The sequence below is a fragment of the Pseudophryne corroboree genome, chromosome 8, assembly GCF_028390025.1.
Source record: "Pseudophryne corroboree isolate aPseCor3 chromosome 8, aPseCor3.hap2, whole genome shotgun sequence".
NCBI lineage: Eukaryota > Metazoa > Chordata > Amphibia > Anura > Myobatrachidae > Pseudophryne > Pseudophryne corroboree.
The window spans coordinates 310,547,508-310,565,757 of NC_086451.1; the positions used below are offsets into that span (position 1 = coordinate 310,547,508).

General features: G+C 43.3%; 1 protein-coding gene across 1 annotated transcript in view; it reads right to left on the reverse strand.

Annotated features, from left to right (window-relative positions):
* The window catches only part of MTM1 (myotubularin 1), a 293,065-nt gene that overhangs the window by 175,079 nt on the left and 99,736 nt on the right, over nucleotides 1–18,250 (reverse strand). The window contains exon 2 of the mRNA XM_063937383.1: nucleotides 16,625–16,697. Within this exon, the coding sequence (XP_063793453.1) occupies nucleotides 16,625–16,687 (63 nt within the window). The 5' untranslated portion in view covers nucleotides 16,688–16,697. The remainder of the gene's footprint in view (nucleotides 1–16,624; nucleotides 16,698–18,250) is intronic.

Here is an 18,250-nt window from a genome sequence, read left to right on the forward strand (position 1 = left end):
CCAATGAACAATGAGATTGTAGGTCCCTTTGTAGTATACTGTACTCAGTGTATATAAGATCAGCCAGCCTGAACAGCTCCCTCACTCTCCACAAACGGTTTTCATATTGACTAACTCAGGGCTGGTACCAGGCTGCGCTGCGATCGTTCCCAGTGTGTGTAAGTAATTCTCTGTAATCATCTTGCTCTTTGTTTGTATTGGCCACATTCTCTCTCTCTGTTTAGTTTAAGATTGTAACGTTATTGTATATTTCTGTCTAGATATTCTGTTAGAATTATATGTTAGTATGTAGTGTATGACTTGTAACTGTTTTACCCCTTTTCGATATAACTAAAAGCTTGTTAGTAAAGGTGTTGGATCCTTAGCACGGTATTGTGTGTTCATTATATTGCAGAGGGTAATAGGAGCGTCTCGATCGCTCAAACAGCTTTAGTGTTAACAAGGTTAAGCAGCGTTATATCGCTACAGTGTTTCAGTACAAGGTCTACAGTATAAGAACATCCTTTCTGTGTGTTACATTCAAGGTTTACTGATTGTCATCTTGTGAGCGTTTGCGCCGCTCGTGATCTCCTCGTGGTCTCGAGCGTCCGCTACGCTGATAGCGTAGCATTACGGTTGTCGCTCGCCTATAGCGTGCTCGACACCACGCATTAAGCTGTGAGCGAGCGTGCTGCATGTGCGTCTCGGTCACGGCCTAGCGTATGCTACGCTAAATACGTACCCTTACGGTACCCCATACGCCAATTGCGTACTGTGTCTCTTACCCATTATTGTGAAGTTATAAGGTAATCTAAATCAGCATTATCAATTGGCCGCTCGTCCGTCCTCCACATATCCGCACTAGCGAAAACAAACGTTATCTGTCAGCAAGGGCGGGAAGGCAGTATCTCTTCGTATCGGGATACAGTAGTGCTGACTAGATAAGCATCTGTTTTGCTAGATTGAAGGAGTGCTGGTGGGATCCGGAACCGGAGGTAAGAACAATACGCTATTGTTTTTTTTAAAACGGTTTATTTCTGTTTTGCGTACACACACACGCACAACTGTATCTTTTCATTTGTGTATTTTCATATATCACTTTCCTGTTTGCCATTTCACAATTGATAATGTGTTGAGAAAGATTTGTTGCTATTGGTAGTTAAAAGTTAATATTAATACGTAAGGAAGTAATTTGTAAAACACGCACACGGCTTGCCTAAAATACAAGGAAGTTCTGTGTGGTGTTCAGTAGATGATTACAATTAAAGGTCATTTACATTGATAAACGTGTTAGTTGTGTTACTGTGGACATACCTGGCTTGCGTACACGTGTCTCTAACAAGGGGCAGAACGAGCGTACACGACGCAAGGGTCGACGCACGGAGCGTATATTACGCAACGGAGCGTCTGGGTACGCCCACATAATACAAATCACACGATAGTATTATTTTAAGTAGGCGAAAAGGAGGTAACGCGATAATAGCGCAAGTCAATTTCAGTGTCCAAAATTTTAAGCTAATAGATCCTTCTCTTATCTGCAACTCATCTGGACTGAACTGTGTTACTGAATGAAAGGGATTTCTGCGCAGAAACGAAAGTAAAGAGTATGTGAGGTGAAAGAGTGTGTATACATATATATAAGTTTCTAAAAAATTTTTGGGTTGAACCAAAGGAAATCGAGTTCTCGTGAAGGTACATACGTGTAAGTGACTGGATGGTGGCTTGGGAGGCATCCCTTGTTTAACATTAAAAAAGAGCATTAGAGTATAGCAGACCAGGTGGTCTACTGTAGCACAGACCAGGCGGTCTAGGTACAGCAGACTAGGAAGTCCGCTATAGATAGAGAAAAGGAGCACAACACCAGGAAGGGTTGGTGCGGTACCCATATAGGCCATTAAGCTCTGGCTGAAGGAATTTGCAGCCACAATTTTCGATTCCACTGGTCGCTCCGCACATAAGATTAGTTGCTTATGTGCAGAACGATTGTACCGCACGTAATTGTGTGCATTAGTTAGTAACTTGACCCAGTACCATTTGTGTACGTTGAGGGGTCATAAACGCTATTTGTACATTCTAACGTGATTTGTGTAATTTTTTTTTGTTTTAAGGGAGGTTCGCTGGTCACTCGGGAATTCTCTAACAACCGATACTTGCTGGGGACTGGTAGGTCCAACACGCCCCAGTAAATAAAGGTTCATAGGGGCCCTAGGTTGGGTACAGCAGCTCTGAGTCAGTGATTGCAGTACTGGCCAACGTGGGCGAGGAGTGAGTGGAGGTACTCGGTAAACTTCCGCCGCCGGCCTACCCCGGACATCTTGGTTTTTGTAAGGGTTCGCTGAAGACCCTGATTTGAAGGTCAGAGGTAGTGAAAGCAACACCTGCAAAGATGGGGGCCAGTTGTTCAGGTAGGGGGCGATCAACCTCGGTTCGGGTTGACTTAGTAAACCGACCAATCGGGTCGGCAAGGTATGTAATGTGTGAGAAATACGGATCACACACACAGGTTTTGTGCGATGAATGGGAAAGAATGACTGTGCACGATAGGGAAAAGTTCCCACGGGTAGGCAGTTTTAGCCCAGATGTGTTACAAAATCTAAGGAGAAGGATATGTCTCATTAAATCTGCAAAGAGACGGATCAAATATTATGATTGTTTACAGTTATGGCAACAGGAAGGTGAAATACAAGGAGGATTAGCTTACACAGCTGACTCTCACTGTGGTAACAAAAATATGGCAGCGAGAGAGAAGGTGGTTACAGAGAATGGCACACTGGTGTTTGATAAACATGCACTTAGCAACTGTATTATAGATAACAACAATTGTAATAAATGTAACAAGAATAATTGTAATACTGTTAAATGTACAACTATTAACCCATGCAAGTTGCACCCCATGTTAAACTTCCCTCAGGATCACCAGCAAGAAAGTGAGCCCAGCACGATGTCGGCACCTTGTCCAGCAGCCATCATACAAGACATCCAGGTGGACGCGACCAAATCGGTAAAGGCAGTAATCAAACCCCCTAACGGAGGGTCAGGTGAGGTCGTGTCCACAGGTACGTACAGTGTTATATATCACGCACAAACAAATGTACCTCATATTGTAGAACCAACGCAAGATGATGTAATTGAATTTAGTCCTGTCAGGGTGATCACAGTCCCCAATGGGAAGACTGACGCTCAGGGAATCATTCCCGCCAGGGATAGTGCAATGCGCCGTCCCTGGTCCCGGATGGAATTGAGAGCAATTATGTCTGAATTCCCTGATCCTAGGAAAGATCTAGATGCATGTCAGAGATTTATTAAAGAACTAGGAAACTCCACAGAACCCACCAACAAAGATTGGCGGACAGTGCTGAGGGCATGTTTGCCCTCCAGCGTTGACCCTGCGAAATTTATTGCTGATTGTAAATTAAACACAGAGGTACCTCGTACGGAGGAACACAATCAGGAATGTATTAAGCAGATCAACCGGCAGTTAGGAGTATATTTCCCAGCCATTGTCAAGTGGAACAAAATCCTCTCCATAAGACAAGGAGAAGGGGAAAGTACTTCTGATTACTTCAATCGAGCACTGCAAGTAATGGCTAGAGACACTGGGATCACAGACATCAAAACAAATGCACAGCATAAAGAAGTAGCGGTTAAGTTATTAATGAATGGTTTAAAGGAGGTGTTGAGAACAAGGGTACAGACCACCAACCCAAACTGGAGAAATATCTCGGTGGCTACATTAAGAGAGGCCGCTATTGATCATGATCGGAACATCACCAGACACAGGGAGTCACAGAGTAACAAGCTGATGGCCGTAAGTATACAGGCTCTAACCACAAGGCCACTCCAGCATAAGCCCCAAACCCCTGCGAGAAATTCAAATGTGGTAGTCTGTTACAATTGTCATAAAGAGGGACACTTTGCAAGAGATTGTAGATCAAGAAATATACAAAAGTCATATCAACCCCCTAGACAAGAACACGAGCAGAATTATGACACACGAAATTGTAATCAGGTATCATACAGGAAGAAGTTTGGGCTGCACCTGTAATATGTAGTCGGGAAAGGTGATCATTAGGACTGATAGTAAGCCTGAGGTTACAGTTAATGAAATTGGGAGGTCATTCCTTGAAGACACAGGAATGACAGGGTAAAAATTGTAATGTATCTGTAAAATGTTTCTTTTTCCCCATCTCTGACGTTCACCACAACAGCTCCAACATCACCTGACTACCTGACCTTTTCAGAAGTCTACCAAACCCCAGTATGACCTACCAGCATCGATGTATCCTGGCCAGATACAAAGGGTGGAGTATGGAAATACTGGTGAGAGAGACTATGCAAAGATACCATTGGACATGTTGGTGTGACAGCCTGATGGTGAACGGAAGATCTGATAATGTTTTTGTTTGTTGCTTAATGCAAAATGTGGTGAATTGTTCTCTCTCTCATTTGTTTTTTTCCTTCTCTCTCTCTCGTGTTCTCATGCTTTAAAGATGGTATGTCACACATCCGTTAGACAAATGGTAATGTAAGATTTTTGCTCCTTACAGAAAGATCGCAGATTTGGAAGGAATATTGTATCACCAGAATGTTCGTTTGGAAGACTGAGAGACAGCACCTTTGAGATGACAACAGAACAAGAAGAACAACAAAGACTAGAGAACTAATTATCGTAACAAGTTTCTCTCCCCCTCAAACTATTTTTTTGTATCCCCATTACAAATTTCTCGTTCTCCTCCTGTAAGATGGACTCGCCCCAAGAGACTGTGATCCGGATTTTCCTGTTGACCATGATGTTGACCAGAGCAGTCTGTTTCGGTGAGAGTACCAGTGAGGTCGAGAAAAGATCCAGAATGGGTTTCTGATGACTGAGACGGAGGCGTAAATTTCCAATAGCAACACAATCACCAAGCAAAGGCAAGTACCAGAAAACGATCTAGCAGCCATGTTATTTATAGACATTGTGAAGGATTGTTAGCTGAAGAAAATTGCATCTGTAGGCATTGTGATAACTTAGTTGAGGATGGGTGCATAAAGAAATGTCAGTCCAGTGTTAATGTCCACATGGACCGGCATCCATTGAGTGACTATCACTCCTTAGTGGGTAAAGTGTTAAATCAGACAGACTGTTGGGTATGCTCTCAAGTACCTCAAGGTCATAGCAAATCAGGACTAGTACCATTCCCATTAACGATAGGGGAGGTACTTGAGTTAAGTGGTGGGAGGCCGATGGACAAGAGGTTTAATATCTCTAGTCCTCCTAGTTTGAAGCTCCACCAATATCATGTGGATAGGTCCTTAGTGTGCTTTAACATTTCCAATCCCCGAAAGCCGGGAAATTGGGAAGTGTCATGGAGTAATCAAACCATGACATTCTCACATAGAGCCGACAGATTGCCCATAGACACAGAACTTATACGCCAGATAGCCGACCATAGGAAATTCTTTCGGTATAGGTACACCTTAGGAAGTAGGATCATGCGAGTTGGAGAAGTATCACCAGGATACTGTGCACAGATCGTACAAACTGATACGTGTACTAAACAGATGGAAGAATTAGGGTTAGGAGAGTTCACATGGAAAATCTGTAATATGGTTATGTCACACTCCGTCCCATATGTTCTCCCCGATGATGCATACTTCATATGCGGGAGGAAGGCGTATAAGTGGCTTGCCCCAAACTCAGAAGGGTTATGTTATATTGGAAAAGTACTGCCTGAGGTAATGACTGTATCCCACACTAAAATGAAAGATATTCACCGCAGTGCCCAAGCTCCTTATACTCACACTCATTACGAGCACATCGTTAAGCGGCACCTGATAGAAAGAACAGAGCATTCAGCCTCTGACCTGATCCATGAATCCACCGGGATTCAATTCCTACTCGCGTTAGATATCACTCGTACCGCTAGAGGAGTGATAAATTATAAATATATATCTGCGCTTGCAAATTTATTAGACAATATCGCCGAAATGTATGACGACACATTCAGGTACACTGGGAAAGAGTTACAAACCTACAAAACAGAACTGGTTCAGCATAGGATGATTCTCAATTACCTCACAGCTGTGACAGGCGGGTATTGTGTAACCCTGGCAACTCAATATGGAATCAAGTGCTGCATGTACATTACAAACAGCACGGAGGACCCAGCCGAGGTCATAGACCAAAAGATGGATGACATTTTACAATTAAAATGGGAGTTCCGAAGGAAACACAATCTCACCCTTGCCGCTGTGGGTAATGAGCTGACCAGTTGGGTGTCATGGTTGAACCCACGAAATTGGTTCTCTGGTTTAGGAGAATGGGCCCAAGGTATTATTATGGATGTAGGGACATTTCTTTTGTGTATTCTGGGTGTCATCATATTGGTCGGTCTGATATTTAGATGCGTTCGGGTTTTAACGAAGTGTAAACGTAGTGCCCGAGTGATGAGTTTAAGAAGCGAGGACACTGTATTAACAACGACTAATTTGATGTATGACCCAACAATAGAGACAATGTTGTGATGAAAATGTGATTCCATGGTCCGTTTCTTTCACCCGTTTCTCCTTTGTTTTCCTCCAAGGTACAAAGACATCCGCTTGGAAGAAGAATTTGACAACCTTTTATACAGACCATTGATGGACAATGCCATAGACCCCCATTTTCCCTAGTGACTCTAAAATTTTACGATAGCCCAACACTTCAAAGATTGTAAGTCTATGGACATTGAGAAAGCTTTTTGCTCAAGCAATTATAGCAAAAGCATCGGGAGACTACAGTCAACATGTACATCGAGACAAGACATCAGACAAGACCTCAATCGGCAAATGTATATTAAACTCACATAGTTTATGACTGCATTTACCATAATTGCTTCTTATCTTCATTCCTACAACCTTCAGGTAATGACACACATAGTTGATAGGGAACATAGGCACAGATATCAGCACTCACATATCCCCCCATTCATGTATCAACTAAAATGTGCTCCCCCATTTTGTTGCAACCAAAAGCTGAAAAGAGCTCGGTAAAGTTTGACAGCCCATCCACAGGCCCGTAATACGGGATAAGAAGGAATTCAAATGTATACTTCGCAATACCTCGAAGCTTGATTTAAAACACGTACGGCACGATGATACATGACCCCTCAAACATGGACTCATACATACATGCTTCTACTATCTCACTAGGTCATACCTTTTTCCCACCTTCCTCTCTTCTCCCTTACCCAATCATAGAAATGTATTTTTACATGACATTTTTCTCTTTTTGAACTGTTTTAGGAAGTGGCAGTTATTGATGACTGCCAAAGGGTGGACTGTCAAAGTCAGAAAAATATCACGCTGCACGTTGCCATATATGCACCTCATGCGCGTGCCTGCTGCACGTGCACATTCTCTCCCGTGCGTGCGGATATACGCAGCCGCGTGATGGCGCCTCGGCCATGCGCTCGAGCGCGTGGTATGTGCATTTACGGTAGAGTTTGTGTGCGTCTAGCGGGCGACTCAATCGTTTAATAATAGAACCAAATAGCTCGTTTTATAGATAATGTTCCCCTTCATGATAACTGCAAGTTTGGTTAATGTGACTTGTTCACGGACTTGGGAATCCCTCTTTGCGTGGTACAAAGGGTCTGATTAAGGTTGAGCAGTGGTGTCTGGTACCTAACCGAAGAGTATTTTTATAGCAATAATCAGGTGTTGGTTGGGTAAAGATTAATCGCTCCTGCGTGTAGTTATGGCCATTAGTAGTTTCTGGACATATTCTATATTTGCAGTTCATTATCCATGCGGCGGGAATCCGGAGATTCCCACCCACCTGAGCTGTTTGAAATAGTCACAGCCCACCTGTTCAAACTAACCTATGACCTTTTGATATGATGCGAGGAGACATTCCTGTGTCCAATGAACAATGAGATTGTAGGTCCCTTTGTAGTATACTGTACTCAGTGTATATAAGATCAGCCAGCCTGAACAGCTCCCTCACTCTCCACAAACGGTTTTCATATTGACTAACTCGGGGCTGGTACCAGGCTGCGCTGCGATCGTTCCCAGTGTGTGTAAGTAATTCTCTGTAATCATCTCGCTCTTTGTTTGTATTGGCCACATTCTCTCTCTCTGTTTAGTTTAAGATTGTAACGTTATTGTATATTTCTGTCTAGATATTCTGTTAGAATTATATGTTAGTATGTAGTGTATGACTTGTAACTGTTTTACCCCTTTTCGATATAACTAAAAGCTTGTTAGTAAAGGTGTTGGATCCTTAGCACGGTATTGTGTGTTCATTATATTGCAGAGGGTAATAGGAGCGTCTCGATCGCTCAAACAGCTTTAGTGTTAACAAGGTTAAGCAGCGTTATATCGCTACAGTGTTTCAGTACAAGGTCTACAGTATAAGAACATCCTTTCTGTGTGTTACATTCAAGGTTTACTGATTGTCATCTTGTGAGCGTTTGCGCCGCTCGTGATCTCCTCGTGGTCTCGAGCGTCTGCTACGCTGATAGCGTAGCATTACGGTTGTCGCTCGCCTATAGCGTGCTCGACACCACGCATTAAGCTGTGAGCGAGCGTGCCGCATGTGCGTCTCGGTCACGGCCTAGCGTATGCTACGCTAAATACGTACCCTTACGGTACCCCATACGCCAATTGCGTACTGTGTCTCTTACCCATTATTGTGAAGTTATAAGGTAATCTAAATCAGCATTATCAATTGGCCGCTCGTCCGTCCTCCACATATCCGCACTAGCGAAAACAAACGTTATCTGTCAGCAAGGGCGGGAAGGCAGTATCTCTTCGTATCGGGATACAGTAGTGCTGACTAGATAAGCGTCTGTTTTGCTAGATTGAAGGAGTGCTGGTGGGATCCGGAACCGGAGGTAAGAACAATACGCTATTGTTTTTTTTAAAACGGTTTATTTCTGTTTTGCGTACACACGCACACACACAACTGTATCTCTTTTCATTTGTGTATTTTCATATATCACTTTCCTGTTTGCCATTTCACAATTGATAACGTGCTGAGAAAGATTTGTTGCTATTGGTAGTTAAAAGTTAATATTAATACGTAAGGAAGTAATTTGTAAAACACGCACACGGCTTGCCTAAAATACAAGGAAGTTCTGTGTGGTGTTCAGTAGATGATTACAATTAAAGGTCATTTACATTGATAAACGTGTTAGTTGTGTTACTGTGGACATACCTGGCTTGCGTATACGTGTCTCTAACAAGGGGCAGAACGAGCGTACGCGACGCAAGGGTCGACGCACGGAGCGTATATTACGCAACGGAGCGTCTGGGTACGCCCACATAATACAAATCGCACGATAGTATTATTTTAAGTAGGCGAAAAGGAGGTAACGCGATAATAGCGCAAGTCAATTTCAGTGTCCAAAATTTTAAGCTTGCAACTCATCTGGACTGAACTGTGTTACTGTATGAAAGGGATTTCTGCGCAGAAACGAAAGTAAAGAGTATGTGAGGTGAAAGAGTGTGTATACATATATATAAGTTTCTAAAAAAATTTGGGGTTGAACCAAAGAAAATCGAGTTCTCGTGAAGGTACATACGTGTAAGTGACTGCATGGTGGCTTGGGAGACATTCCTTGTTAAACATTAAAAAAGAGCATTAGAGTATAGCAGACCAGGAGGTCTACTGTAGCACAGACCAGGAGGTCTAGGTACAGCAGACTAGGAAGTCCGCTATAGATAGAGAAAAGGAGCACAACACCAGGAAGGGTTGGTGCGGTACCCATATAGGCCATTAAGCTCTGGCTGAAGGAATTCGCAGCCACAATTTTCGATTCCACTGGTCGCTCCGCACATAAGATTAGTTGCTTATGTGCAGAACGATTGTACCGCACGTAATTGTGTGCATTAGTTAGTAACTTGACCCAGTACCATTTGTGTACGTTGAGGGGTCATAAACGCTATTTGTACATTCTAACGTGATTTGTGTAATTTTTTTTTTGTTTTAAGGGAGGTTCGCTGGTCACTCGGGAATTCTCTAACAACCGATACATGCTGGGGACTGGTACGTCCAACACGCCCCAGTAAATAAAGGTTCATAGGGGCCCTAGGTTGGGTACAGCAGCTCTGAGTCAGTGATTGCAGTACTGGCCAACGTGGGCGAGGAGTGAGTGGAGGTACTCGGTAAACTTCCGCCGCCGGCCTACCCTGGACATCTTGGTTTTTGTAAGGGTTCGCTGAAGACCCTGATTTGAAGGTCAGAGGTAGTGAAAGCAACACCTGCAAAGATGGGGGCCAGTTGTTCAGGTAGGGGGCGATCAACCTCGGTTCGGGTTGACTTAGTAAACCAACCAATCGGGTCGGCAAGGTATGTAATGTGTGAGAAATACGGATCACACACACAGGTTTTGTGCGATGAATGGGAAAGAATGACTGTGCACGATAGGGAAAAGTTCCCACGGGTAGGCAGTTTTAGCCCAGATGTGTTACAAAATCTAAGGAGAAGGATATGTCTCATTAAATCTGCAAAGAGACGGATCAAATATTATGATTGTTTACAGTTATGGCAACAGGAAGGTGAAATACAAGGAGGATTAGCTTACACAGCTGACTCTCACTGTGGTAACAAAAATATGGCAGCGAGAGAGAAGGTGGTTACAGAGAATGGCACACTGGTGTTTGATAAACATGCACTTAGCAACTGTATTATAGATGATAACAACAATTGTAATAAATGTAACAAGAATAATTGTAATACTGTTAAATGTACAACTATTAACCCATGCAAGTTGCACCCCATGTTAAACTTCCCTCAGGATCACCAGCAAGAAAGTGAGCCCAGCACGATGTCGGCACTTTTTCCAGCAGCCATCATACAAGACATCCAGGTGGACGCGACCAAATCGGTAAAGGCAGTAATCAAACCCCCTAACGGAGGGTCAGGTGAGGTCGTGTCCACAGGTACGTACGGTGTTATATATCACGCACAAACAAATGTACCTCATATTGTAGAACCAACGCAAGATGATGTAATTGAATTTAGTCCTGTCAGGGTGATCACAGTCCCCAATGGGAAGACTGACGCTCAGGGAATCATTCCCGCCAGGGACAGTGCAATGCGCCGTCCCTGGTCCCGGATGGAATTGAGAGCAATTATGTCTGAATTCCCTGATCCTAGGAAAGCATGTCAGAGATTTATTAAAGAACTAGGAAACTCCACAGAACCCACCAACAAAGATTGGCGGACAGTGCTGAGGGCATGTTTGCCCTCCAGCGTTGACCCTGCGAAATTTATTGCGGATTGTAAATTAAACACAGAGGTACCTCGTACGGAGGAACACAATCAGGAATGTATTAAGCAGATCAACCGGCAGTTAGGAGTATATTTCCCAGCCATTGTCAAGTGGAACAAAATCCTCTCCATAAGACAAGGAGAAGGGGAAAGTACTTCTGATTACTTCAATCGAGCACTGCAAGTAATGGCTAGAGACACTGGGATCACAGACATCAAAACAAATGCACAGCATAAAGAAGTAGCGGTTAAGTTATTAATGAATGGTTTAAAGGAGGTGTTGAGAACAAGGGTACAGACCACCAACCCAAACTGGAGAAATATCTCGGTGGCTACATTAAGAGAGGCCGCTATTGATCATGATCGGAACATCACCAGACACAGGGAGTCACAGAGTAACAAGCGGATGGCCGTAAGTATACAGGCTCTAACCACAAGGCCACTCCAGCATAAGCCCCAAACCCCTGCGAGAAATTCAAATGTGGTAGTCTGTTACAATTGTCATAAAGAGGGACACTTTGCAAGAGATTGTAGATCAAGAAATATACAAAAGTCATATCAACCCCCTAGACAAGAACACGAGCAGAATTATGACACACGAAATTGTAATCAGGTATCATACAGGAAGAAGTTTGGGCTGCACCTGTAATATGTAGTCGGGAAAGGTGATCATTAGGACTGATAGTAAGCCTGAGGTTACAGTTAATGAAATTGGGAGGTCATTCCTTGAAGACACAGGAATGACAGGGTAAAAATTGTAATGTATCTGTAAAATGTTTCTTTTTCCCCATCTCTGACGTTCACCACAACAGCTCCAACATCACCTGACTACCTGACCTTTTCAGAAGTCTACCAAACCCCAGTATGACCTACCAGCATCGATGTATCCTGGCCAGATACAAAGGGTGGAGTATGGAAATACTGGTGAGAGAAACTATGCAAAGATACCATTGGACATGTTGGTGTGACAGCCCGATGGTGAACGGAAGATCTGATAATGTTTTTGTTTGTTGCTTAATGCAAAATGTGGTGAATTGTTCTCTCTCTCATTTGTTTTTTTCCTTCTCTCTCTCTCGTGTTCTCATGCTTTAAAGATGGTATGTCACACATCAGTTAGACAAATGGTAATGTAAGATTTTTGCTCCTTACAGAAAGATCGCAGATTTGGAAGGAATATTGTATCACCAGAATGTTCGTTTGGAAGACTGAGAGACAGCACCTTTGAGATGACAACAGAACAAGAAGAACAACAAAGACTAGAGAACTAATTATCGTAACAAGTTTCTCTCCCCCTCAAACTATTTTTTTGTACCCCAATTACAAATTTCTCGTTCTCCTCCTGTAAGATGGACTCGCCCCAAGAGACTGTGATCCGGATTTTCCTGTTGACCATGATGTTGACCAGAGCAGTCTGTTTCGGTGAGAGTACCAGTGAGGTCGAGAAAAGATCCAGAATGGGTTTCTGATGACTGAGACGGAGGCGTAAATTTCCAATAGCAACACAATCACCAAGCAAAGGCGAGTACCAGAAAACGATCTAGCAGCCATGTTATTTATAGACATTGTGAAGGATTGTTAGCTGAAGAAAATTGCATCTGTAGGCATTGTGATAACTTAGTTGAGGATGGGTGCATAAAGAAATGTCAGTCCAGTGTTAATGTCCACATGGACCGGCATCCATTGAGTGACTATCACTCCTTAGTGGGTAAAGTGTTAAATCAGACAGACTGTTGGGTATGCTCTCAAGTACCTCAAGGTCATAGCAAATCAGGACTAGTACCATTCCCATTAACGATAGGGGAGGTACTTGAGTTAAGTGGTGGGAGGCCGATGGACAAGAGGTTTAATATCTCTAGTCCTCCTAGTTTGAAGCTCCACCAATATCATGTGGATAGGTCCTTAGTGTGCTTTAACATTTCCAATCCCCGAAAGCCGGGAAATTGGGAAGTGTCATGGAGTAATCAAACCATGACATTCTCACATAGAGCCGACAGATTGCCCATAGACACAGAACTTATACGCCAGATAGCCGACCATAGGAAATTCTTTCGGTATAGGTACACCTTAGGAAGTAGGATCATGCGAGTTGGAGAAGTATCACCAGGATACTGTGCACAGATCGTACAAACAGATACGTGTACTAAACAGATGGAAGAATTAGGGTTAGGAGAGTTCACATGGAAAATCTGTAATATGGTTATGTCACACTCCGTCCCATATGTTCTCCCCGATGATGCATACTTCATATGCGGGAGGAAGGCGTATAAGTGGCTTGCCCCAAACTCAGAAGGGTTATGTTATATTGGAAAAGTACTGCCTGAGGTAATGACTGTATCCCACACTAAAATGAAAGATATTCACCGCAGTGCCCAAGCTCCTTATACTCACACTCATTACGAGCACATCGTTAAGCGGCACCTGATAGAAAGAACAGAGCATTCAGCCTCTGACCTGATCCATGAATCCACCGGGATTCAATTCCTACTCGCGTTAGATATCACTCGTACGCTTGCAAATTTATTAGACAATATCACCGAAATGTATGACGACACATTCAGGTACACTGGGAAAGAGTTACAAACCTACAAAACAGAACTGGTTCAGCATAGGATGATTCTCAATTACCTCACAGCTGTGACAGGCGGGTATTGTGTTACCCTGGCAACTCAATATGGAATCAAGTGCTGCACGTACATTACAAACAGCACGGAGGACCCAGCCGAGGTCATAGACCAAAAGATGGATGACATTTTACAATTAAAATGGGAGTTCCGAAGGAAACACAATCTCACCCTTGCCGCTGTGGGTAATGAGCTGACCAGTTGGGTGTCATGGTTGAACCCACGAAATTGGTTCTCTGGTTTAGGAGAATGGGCCCAAGGTATTATTATGGATGTAGGGAAATTTATTTTGTGTATTCTGGGTGTCATCATATTGGTCGGTCTGATATTTAGATGCGTTCGGGTTTTAACGAAGTGTAAACGTAGTGCCCGAGTGATGAGTTTAAGAAGCGAGGACACTGTATTAACAACGACTAATTTGATGTATGACCCAACAATAGAGACAATGTTGTGATGAAAATGTGATTCCATGGTCCGTTTCTTTCACCCGTTTCTCCTTTGTTTTCCTCCAAGGTACAAAGACATCCGCTTGGAAGAAGAATTTGACAACCTTTTATACAGACCATTGATGGACAATGCCATAGACCCCCATTTTCCCTAGTGACTCTAAAATTTTACGATAGCCCAACACTTCAAAGATTGTAAGTCTATGGACATTGAGAAAGCTTTTTGCTCAAGCAATTATAGCAAAAGCATCGGGAGACTACAGTCAACATGTACATCGAGACAAGACATCAGACAAGACCTCAATCGGCAAATGTATATTAAACTCACATAGTTTATGACTGCATTTACCATAATTGCTTCTTATCTTCATTCCTACAACCTTCAGGTAATGACACACATAGTTGATAGGGAACATAGGCACAGATATCAGCACTCACATATCCCCCCATTCATGTATCATCAACTAAAATGTGCTCCCCCATTTTGTTGCAACCAAAAGCCGAAAAGAGCTCGGTAAAGTTTGACAGCCCATCCACAGGCCCGTAATACGGGATAAGAAGGAATTCAAATGTATACTTCGCAATACCTCGAAGCTTGATTTAGAACACGTACGGCACGATGATACATGACCCCTCAAACATGGACTCATACATACATGCTTCTACTATCTCACTAGGTCATACCTTTTTCCCACCTTCCTCTCTTCTCCCTTACCCAATCATAGAAATGTATTTTTACATGACATATTTTTCTCTTTTTGAACTGTTTTAGGAAGTGGCAGTTATTGATGACTGCCAAAGGGTGGACTGTCAAAGTCAGAAAAATATCACGCTGCCATATATGCACCTCATGCGCGTGCCTGCTGCACGTGCACATTCTCTCCCGTGCGTGCGGATATACGCAGCCGCGTGATGGCGCCTCGGCCATGCGCTCGAGCGCGTGGTATGTGCATTTACGGTAGAGTTTGTGTGCGTCTAGCGGGCGGCTCAATCGTTTAATAATAGAACCAAATAGCTCGTTTTATAGATAATGTTCCCCTTAATGATAACTGCAAGTTTGGTTAATGTGACTTGTTCACGGACTTGGGAATCCCTCTTTGCGTGGTACAAAGGGTCTGATTAAGGTTGAACAGTGGTGTCTGGTACCTAACCGAAGAGTATTTTTATAGCAATAATCCGGTGTTGGTTGGGTAAAGATTAATCGCTCCTGCGTGTAGTTATGGCCATTAGTAGTTTCTGGACATATTCTATATTTGCAGTTCATTATCCATGCGGCGGGAATCCGGAGATTCCCACCCACCTGAGCTGTTTGAAATAGTCACAGCCCACCTGTTCAAACTAACCTATGACCTTTTGATATGATGCGAGGAGACATTCCTGTGTCCAATGAACAATGAGATTGTAGGTCCCTTTGTAGTATACTGTACTCAGTGTATATAAGATCAGCCAGCCTGAACAGCTCCCTCACTCTCCACAAACGGTTTTCATATTGACTAACTCGGGGCTTTTACCAGGCTGCGCTGCGATCGTTCCCAGTGTGTGTAAGTAATTCTCTGTAATCATCTCGCTCTTTGTTTGTATTGGCCACATTCTCTCTCTCTGTTTAGTTTAAGATTGTAACGTTATTGTATATTTCTGTCTAGATATTCTGTTAGAATTATATGTTAGTATGTAGTGTATGACTTGTAACTGTTTTACCCCTTTTCGATATAACTAAAAGCTTGTTAGTAAAGGTGTTGGATCCTTAGCACGGTATTGTGTGTTCATTATATTGCAGAGGGTAATAGGAGCGTCTCGATCGCTCAAACAGCTTTAGTGTTAACAAGGTTAAGCAGCGTTATATCGCTACAGTGTTTCAGTACAAGGTCTACAGTATAAGAACATCCTTTCTGTGTGTTACATTCAAGGTTTACTGATTGTCATCTTGTGAGCGTTTGCGCCGCTCGTGATCTCCTCGTGGTCTCGTGCGTCCGCTACGCTGATTGCGTAGCATTACGGTTGTCGCTCGCCTATAGCGTGCTCGACACCGCGCATTAAGCTGTGAGCGAGCGTGCCGCATGTGCGTCTCGGCCTAGCGTATGCTATGCTAAATACGTACCCTTACGGTACCCCATACGCCAATTGCGTACTGTGTCTCTTACCCATTATTGTGAAGTTATAAGGTAATCTAAATCAGCATTATCAGATGGCAGAGACTTTAATAACTAAACATTACCTAGACTGAATTTCTACATGGAGAGAGAGAGAGAGAGAGAGAGAGAGAGAGAGAGAGAGAGAGAGAGAGAGAGAGAGAGAGAGAGAGATGGCACTGTCAACATTATCTGCAGGCTTATCCTTACCCTTCTAATGGAGGCATTTTCCAGGGAGTTTGAATTGAATCGTGTAACGGAGGATGAGGCCATGATAAGGAACCTTTAAAACAGAAAAAATAAAACAGATTACTAAGTGATGACGAGTCTTAATTTTACAATACCAGTCCTTGCAGATGGACGCAGTGTCTTAAATAAATGCTGCAGACAGCCAGGTATCACTTGTGAATGAGGGCAATGCCTGCCAGGAGTTCCTGACGCTTAACATCTCTGCCTGCACTGTATTCCATCTCATGCAGTGCAGATGCCAGTAGTATACAGAATGGATATGCAAGTGTCAATGTCAGAGGCGAAAGCACAACACTTAGTCATATTGACATCATACATTCCCAGTTCACTTTGTTGTAATAACTCCTACATGACTCTGGGCCTGACTCAGATGGACTAAAATGCATAGCCGCTTGCAAGCAGCTTTACATTTCAGTCCGATTATAAGGAGGGACATGCAGGAGACATCTCAGTAGAAGAGAAGCCTCCTGCATGTAGCTGCAATCCCAGCACTGTGACAGACATCGCAAGCTGGGATCCAACATCGTGACCAGTCGTTGAGATATTCCATGCAGGAGGGCCAGCTGAGTAAACTCCAGCTTAAACTGGCCATACACCCTAAGACTTACTGTTCAATCTGGCTGGTTGGAACGAAAATCTGGTAATGTATGGGAGCAAATGACAATTGACCATTTGGTCCGAAATGCCGGAAAACGGCAAAAACGTTCGTTCAGACAAACTGGTTAAATCAAATGGATTTAAAATAATTTGATTGGCCATTTTTGTCTGTTTTTCCGTGGCTGGGATCATGTCATTTGCTCCTATACATTACCAGAATTTCGTTCCAACCAGTCCATTGACTTGCCTGTACAGTCTATCTTTTCTTGCGATGCCGACCTGGCGGGACCGCGCATCGGTATCGAATCGGGATCGCAAAGTGACTTTCACCTTGCAATCTGCACTAACTTTTCTTGCGATTTTGACTATATAGTCAAAATCGAAAGAAAATATCTCACCGTGTGTACACACCCTAAGTCTTTAGGTATATAGCCAGCTTTATTCAGCTGACCAATAATTTGGAATTTGCGTGGGAATTAGGCCCTCTGTCACACTGGTAACTGCCAACAATGAAATAACCTGCCATGCATAAAACATGGTCACAGACATGAAGCCTGAGAGATTACAATAATTTTACAGTGATTTTTTAAAAACTTCTAAAAACTTGAGAGTGAGTTGCATGTATATATATATATATAGGGGTGTACTCAATTCTAGTCGAAAACTGCAGTCTTGTTGGAAAGACGGCAGTTTCCAACAATTGTAGGTCAGAAGTGGTTCCGACCTATTCAATCGGGCTTCATTTTTTCCGACAAGCCGGGAATTCCCGACTTGTCAGAAAACACGTAGATCAGCGGATTATCTGCGGATCCAGGTGCTTTTATCAGAAACGGGCCCAAATCAGACAGGTTTTGGCCCAGTTTCTAACAATCTCAAGCAGACTTTAAAAAAAAGTCGGATTGAGGAGATGAGCCGGGGAGCGCAGGTCACCCGGTGTTACAGCTCCTGGAGCCGGGCTGCTCTGTCAGGGAGAGGAGGGCAGCACACAGC